Source organism: Apium graveolens, chromosome 11 (assembly GCF_009905375.1).
Source record: "Apium graveolens cultivar Ventura chromosome 11, ASM990537v1, whole genome shotgun sequence".
NCBI lineage: Eukaryota > Viridiplantae > Streptophyta > Magnoliopsida > Apiales > Apiaceae > Apium > Apium graveolens.
In genome coordinates, this window is record NC_133657.1 from 197,051,651 (window position 1) to 197,059,144 (window position 7,494).

Below are 7,494 nucleotides of genomic sequence, written 5' to 3' on the forward strand. Positions count from 1 at the left end.
TTTACTTGTCGGTCATAAACTAATTTGATCAACATAAATATGAGAAGAAGAAAGAAGAGGAAACCAATAACACAAACGGAGATGGCCAGGGTTGGTGAATCCGACAACACCACAAATGTTCCTGCCATGAAAGTCAACATCATTGCCATAACTGAAACAATGTTGAACACAGTTGATGTAGCATTGAGTTTTGACACTTGATGAGGATCTTCAGTCATGGACTCAAGGAAGTAGAAAAACAAAGAAGATGTTGATAACAGTAGAGCTAATGCATCTGATAGCATAAACACATTGAAAACTGTCTTTTTGGAAAGAACCGCCAATCCTTCAACAAGTTTTTTACTTGTATCATTAATTTCTCCACTCTGACGGAGACCACCCGGCATGGTAAATCCTACCGTGAAAGTTACTGTAGTTATAAGTGCAGTAACTATTATCTGTGTGTTGGTTCTCTTTTTGTACCTTTCTAAATTTTTCCTCTTTAGTATTTCCATCTGTGAACGCTTTTCGGCCATAAACAACTTTGTCTTTTCATTAAATATCACGTCTTTTGTCTCTCGTCTAGTCTGGGGCACTATGCTTTCGATAGTATCCATTTTCTTCTTGGTGCTTTTGTGCCATGGTATCCAGGGCTGATTAGTCTGGACATCTTCGTCAAGTGCAATTTTTATTTGTACCTGTAAATAAGGGAAGATCAGTACATATGACTGCAATACTCAATGTCCTGGAAATGATCCTAGCTTAGATTCTTTTTACATATTACTGTATTTATAATGCAACCTGCTAACCGAAATAGAATGTGAAAAACAACATAATTTGTTCTGCAATTTCACATGTTCATATTATTTTTATAAGATCAAAAAAAATTCCATAAATTAGTCAAAAAAGAAAAGAAAAAGAAGGTATTTTAGCACCTGATCAGCAATAACATCAGCTTCAAAATAGAGCATGTCACGAGGAGTCCATTTATCCTTGTTTTCCGCCATTGTATCGAGTTCCTTATGTTTCAAGAGTTCCGGGATAAAACAACCATGACGGATGAGTAGATGGAGAAGTGTATTGTTATTCGGATCTTGTTGTTTCAAAATCGTGTTCTTGTAAGGTTCAGGACAATATTTCAAAATACCTTGTATCGTTTCCTTTTTATTTTTAGCTGCAGCTATGTGTAGTATGTTTCGACCTTTTTTATCAAGAGTCGTGTATGCTACAGAAGATGAAGATGGCCATAATTGCAGAAGTCGTATCATGGTTGCAGTATGTCCATATTCCGCTGCTACATGAAATGGTGTTGCTACCATATCTGGATACACAAATTCATGTTTAACATCCTTTGCACTTCAACAAAGGCATTAACTATCGAAACAAGTCCATTATATGCGACGTAATGAAGCGGTGTCCACCCTTCGTCTTCGATATAATTTTCAGCAAAATTTACAAGCAGCGGTGCATCTTTTAACAGGCGTGTTATCTCATCTGAAAGAAAAAAATCAAGTATATCGGTTAGGTCAAAACAAAAGTCCAAAAAAAACTTATTGACATTTTGACCATTATACCCATCAGCCCCGATATTTGAACTCGTACCTTCTAACATCCAAGATGTGGGATTTCGTACTTTTTAACATTTTTACCGTTACCGGTATAAATCGGAGGGGTGGGAAAAGATATTAGAACTTGTTAAAATTGATAAATGTGATAATTGATCATTTTCGTATTTAAAACTGATATTTTTACAAATTATAAAACTTTGGTTTGTAAAAAATTACTAATCTACCGAATTCGAAATTTCAACCTTTCAAAAAATCATCGGTTCAATAAATGAGAACTTCTTATAAATAAGTTGTACATTAATAATAATTTATAAGAATTTGGGTAATAACCCTAAGTATCACAATTTGGAAAGAAAAAACTCAAAATCTCATATGCCATGAAATATGACCCTTTATATTACTTAAAAACGCAATATTTTATTTCGTTTTCAGTCTAGATCAAAAAACGTAAATATTACTTGTGTTTGATAGTGGGAGTTGACTTTATATGCTTTTAAATTTATTCAAAAAGCGTATTTGAAAATTGCGTTAATAGTTAAATGTATAATTTTTCTACGTATGTTTTTTAGCAACACATTATTTGTTTGCGTTTGTTATGATTAAAAAAATAAGATTGTGTTCAAAAGGGATTCGAACCCCAGCCACTCAGCACGCATAGTTTTAATATACACCACACAACACAACACAACAATTGAGCTAAGAGTATCATCTTTACAAAGTTGTAAACGCAATTTTTTATTAACGATCTTGAGTTATAGAAAAGACCATATCTTAATACTTGTGAGATTTTGGGCCTTACCTATCCAAATTGTGAGAATAAGGATTATAATTCTTAGAATTTTGATAATTTGTTTTGTTGAAACTTACAATTTTTATAATTAGAAATTTAGATTTTGATAAATTGATATTAAATCTAGTACAAATTACTGATCTCGCAATTTTCATTAGATTAAAATATATAGTCGAATTTAAAAAATTTGTGTGTCAAAAATACATAGTATATATACGTACTCACCATGGTCCCGCCGCCTAATAGCAATAATCAAAGTGACCACCCCTTTATGAACTCCGGTGATTCCAGCTTGGTAAGCTTTCGAGAGTAACTTGACCATAGCCGACAACTCCATATCCATGGCTTTGTAGATTAAAAGCATAAGACCATTTTTTTTAATTCCCCGACGATAGGCTGGATCTTTTTGTAATATCATTTCAACCACTTCCACGTGATTTCCCTCTACTGCCAGTTCTAAGACAGTGAGGTTGGTCTTGTGATCAGTTTTATTATAAAATTCTTCGAAACTTCTATTTGAACTGCTTGAACGTTCGGCTACAGCAACGACCTTCTCAATCACATCTTCTTTAAACTTCCCTGCAAGTTAAAGTAAAAATATTAGACTAATTTACAATTTGCAAGCCAAAATTTTGGCTGAATTTTAGACCAAGTTTAATATTTTAAAATAAAAGAGTTTGCACCCAAAATTTAGAAACGTCATCAATAAAACATTAACGTATTTTTTTAAAGAAATTATGCAAACGTAAATTACAGTCTACATCCCATATTTAATCTTGAATCTCAGTTTAGGTCTATAACTATATACTGTAACAGTTTTCATCACAAAATTATTTTAAACAAAATAAATAAATTTATCTAAAATAATTCTATTTTCTTTTACCAAGTTTTGGTATAATTTAAAATAAAATATAATAAGTCGAAGTATAATATTCCCCCGCCCACCCAATTCCTTACATTAGGGGGCGGGGGCTCAACACGCTTTTTAGACTCATAAAATATAGTTGTGTCAATTTTTTTTAATTTTTTCTTCTAAATAAAAATATAATTTTCAAATTTTTATAGAAAAATATATTTAATAATCAATTATAAAATTATAATTTATAATAGCCTCAATTATGGGACGGGAGAGTATTATATTAAGGAAAAAAGGTAAATAATCATTAGCTAAATTAAATAAGCATAATGGGAAAAAATAAAGATAGTCCGATACTAATACTTGAAAATTAATTTAAACGGTCAAAGATTATATAATATTTTATGATATCTACTTGTACAATACCTAAAATATATACTTAAATCCATAAATAACTTATGATTTTATGATTTGTAAATTTTATAAATAAAGTAATACTGTATTATAAAATTCTTAATCATCTTTCTCTATATTTTTTTCCGTTTCCAGTTATATTATAATTGTGAAAATAACACTGAATTAATTATTATTTTGTGACTTTCGTATGAGTCGTAAAATTTTATAAATTGACTTTTAGAACTTATAATATAACCAAAATAATATAGATTCCGCGTCAAAGAATTATATACACCAGATCAAATTAACTAATGGTCCGGTTTTAAAATTCTAACGTGAACATAAAAAATAATATATCTCGATTATTTTTTTATAATTTGAAATTAATTTTTTTTTTGATAATATAAATTACAAAATTCTAGGATGCAAAGAGAGATTTGAGAAAAATACTAGGATGCAAATTGAAATATAAAAATATTATCAAAAATACCCTTCTCACAATTAAAGTTAAGGTTGAGTTAACATTAAAACTATAGAAGAGATGTAAAAGGTCACCGTTTTTTAAGTTTAGGAAGCAAACTGTAAAGATTAAAAGTAATGGGACCCGAGTACGATTCGGCCAAAGTTTTGAGATTAGTCAAAATATCAATTGTTTCCTAATTGAATTTGTACATGTATATGAGCTGCATACCTTTGCTGAGACTTTTAATTGCAGCATGCAGAGCAGTACTACCACCTGGACCATCCAAAGATGGAGCTGGGCAAGTTTTACACATCTCCTTTACCATTTTGTGGTACCCACCTTCCGCAGCTATGTACATTGGAGTTTTACCATCAGTATTTTTAGTATGTCGATCATCTGGATCGGCCTCCACTAACAGCTTAACAATTTCAAAGTGACCTGCGTATACTGCTGCATGCAACGCAGTGTCCTTGTCGTGATCAACTTCCCTAAGAAAAGCTTGAAATGGACTAATTGGAGGATTAGCAGAAGAAGAAGTAGAAGAAGGCAGATTTCTAGCTTCCTCGATGAGGGCCTTAACCACTTCAGTGTGTTTACCCTGTACTGCAAGGTGAAGTGCAGTATGACTACGTCGTGTACTTAGCTTGACCAAAAGATCTTTGTGTTTAAACTTGTCCAAAATGAAACGCACATGTTCTATATTTCCTTTCGCAGATTCTTTGTGAAGGATAGTTTTATCATCGTTGTGCAGTGCTCCATCTGCTATCAAATCCAATTTAGCCAAGGCATCAGCATCTCCGGCAATGGCAGCAGCAAACACAGGATCCAGATCCATACTTTTTGTTATTCTAGCAGATCGATCTTTTTAAAATATAAATAATTGAATGGAATCGCACTCTAATAATTGAAGATAATCTAGCTAGCTTTTGCTAGTTATATATAGAGGCTTGCTAACAAAATTTGGACTTAAAAGAACTTATAACTCTGGCTCACACAAATTATGATCCTGTGGAAGTGTATGTAGCTGTAGCAAAAATGAGAGCTGAGATTGGTTGTTGATGATTAAGGTACATTTAAAGACAAGGTTGCTGTAGGGTGCGTGAGTCGCTGAAACTAACAAAAAGAAGGGGAATGTACCATTCCCTCTCACTAGATTTTTAACATTTAAAATAAAAATTCGGCACGTGTTTTAAAATTCTTATTTAATATAGTTTCATAACTTATTTTTAAAATTTTACTTTTTCTAAATAAAACTTTAAATATTAAATTTTTATTAAAAAAAATGTTAAAAATAATTATAAAATCGTATTAGATAAAAGTTTTAATTTCAAATGATAAAAATCTACCGGGGAGGGAATAATATTTTGTAACAGAGTACTAATTAAATAGTAATATACTATCACCATTTTCAACGGCCACCTCCCTGTTACTCCAAGTTGTTGATTGCCCTTCGGGCATTTATTTAGTTCGACTTGATTCAGTAAAAGGTAGAGTTCAGCTACTATTCTATTACAGACTCTTTTATACGTGTAATTTTGTGTTGTTATGTTTCTACTATTCTATTACTATTGTTAAAATAATTATATTTTCGGGAAACACCGACCATTTTTTGATAGAACACGGTTATACATTAAATTTTATTAAGAGGCACTTCTGCATAATTTTTTTAAAAAAATTATGCAATAAAAAAATGAAATATGTATGAAACTAAGGGTGTCCTACCAAAAGAAAACATTTTGGTAGCCGAGACTTCAATATGAAAATCTTCTAAAGAAATAATGACCTGAATTTTTCCCTATAATAAACTTTTTCGATAACTTATTATTGTAAAATTTAATGTACACTGTACTTCGGTGCTAAGTAATTATAATTTATAAAATTCTGTAATTCTATTATATATAAAGGGGTGCGCTCAACTTAAAAACAGTCCTTAAAATTGAATCTTAGAACCATTATAATATAAGACGAGTTCTGCTGCAAAATCATAAATTTTAAATAGACTTTTAGAATCTAAATCTTATTACATATTTTTTGCATTGTTGTGTGTGTTTAAAAATAATTTCAAAATATAATGCATAAACATGATATTTTACATGTGCAATTCTGTTGCATAAGCCCTAATAATACTACAAATAAGGTAAAATTTTACACATGAACTATACGTAAATAGTATATTAATAGTACAGAATAAAACGAATTTTATTACAAAATGTTATATTCTATACCTGAACTATACGTAAATAGAACATTAATACTAGCTACACAATGAAGCGAATTATGTTGAAGTATCCTAATTAATAAGACAAATGCTCTGCATAACCCAGAATTTTGAAGACACTTCAAATTCAATTATTAAAATATCTCATAATTGCATTAATATAAAATACAAAGTTCAGTTGAAGTATATAAAACCACAAAATAAGATAAATTCTGCCTGTCGGAGAATCTTAGTTCACTTTTAAACTAAGAGTTCTTAGGCTAAGGGTTCAAGACCGAATGTGACCATATATATAAAATGTATTTCGTAATTGGATAAACGATTATGTGTTCTGCAGAGCAGTTGGAATTTATCAACTAGTTTAAGGACTGCAACAGCAAGTTATCAATTTTCTTTTCAGCTACACAGATTTTACGGTCATACAGTGAGGAGTAGTGCTAGGTTTCTCAAAAAATTTCCCCAATTTTTTTACCAAATGACGTGGCAAACACATGATATGTTTTAATTTGTGGGTGCGTATTAATACACGCGGGGTCTTATATTATATTTAGGAAAGTTGCTATTTATTATATGCCACATCAGCATTTGAGAAAATTTTTGGGAAAAATTTGAGAAACCTAGCATTTCTCAAGAATGAGTGATGCGCTAGTATCAGAATTTATTTTCATGGTTCTTGGCAAATAGACATGCCAAGCACCTCTTTTGACATGTTATTTAATCGCCGTGCAGGTCAGGGAAGCAGCAGAAGAGGGTAAAATCAGTTTGATACACAATTGATTTACATTTATATTCGGGAGGATCGGCAATTTAACATGGTATTGGATCTCACTCTGTTGCTCAATAAAATTAATAATGTCGATTGTCCAAACTCCAAAGTGATTTAGTGAAATCAGTTCTGTAGAAAGAGATGAACAATTTATAATATTTATATTCAACTGAATCACGCAATCAATCACGTGTTTAAAAGAGACACGTAAAAACTAGTGAAGTATAAATTAGTTCTATTCTGTAACTTAACTTGTTAAAAGTCAACTCATTAGGATTAGTCAGCGGAGTTTGTTAGCAAAGTACTTGTATATATTTTGAATCTAATCGTATAATCTTTTACGCTTTTCATTGAAAAAATGACAAAAATAGCCGATTTTTGAAAAAATTTAACAAAAATAGTCATTCTGAAAAAAGTAGCCAATTTTGACCGATTGAAGACTCCACTGTCAGTTGGGT

At 31.0% G+C, this 7,494-nt stretch overlaps 1 protein-coding gene across 1 annotated transcript; it reads right to left on the reverse strand.

Moving 5' to 3' along the window:
• Positions 1–1,291: 1,291 nt before the first annotated feature.
• LOC141696438 (uncharacterized) lies at positions 1,292–5,067 on the reverse strand. The gene is made up of 3 exons (XM_074500579.1): positions 4,281–5,067; positions 2,563–2,916; positions 1,292–1,473 (listed from the first exon to the last, which is right to left on the reverse strand). Exons 1-3 carry the CDS (start codon positions 4,885–4,887, stop codon positions 1,292–1,294), a joined length of 1,143 nt encoding a protein of 380 aa, XP_074356680.1. The 5' UTR covers positions 4,888–5,067.
• Positions 5,068–7,494: the final 2,427 nt, after the last annotated feature.

What these genes read in the sequence shown, in the direction of transcription:
- LOC141696438 (XM_074500579.1), bottom strand. Translation starts at nt 4,887, where the DNA reads ATGGATCTGGATCCTGTGTTTGCTGCTGCCATTGCCGGAGATGCTGAT. An exon ending in AATTAAAAGTCTCAGCAAAG is followed by an intron (nt 2,917 to 4,280) that starts GTATGCAGCTCA and finishes TTTAACTTGCAG; the next exon opens with GGAAGTTTAAAGAAGATGTG. An exon ending in TATTAGGCGGCGGGACCATG is followed by an intron (nt 1,474 to 2,562) that starts GTGAGTACGTAT and finishes TTTTTCTTTCAG; the next exon opens with ATGAGATAACACGCCTGTTA.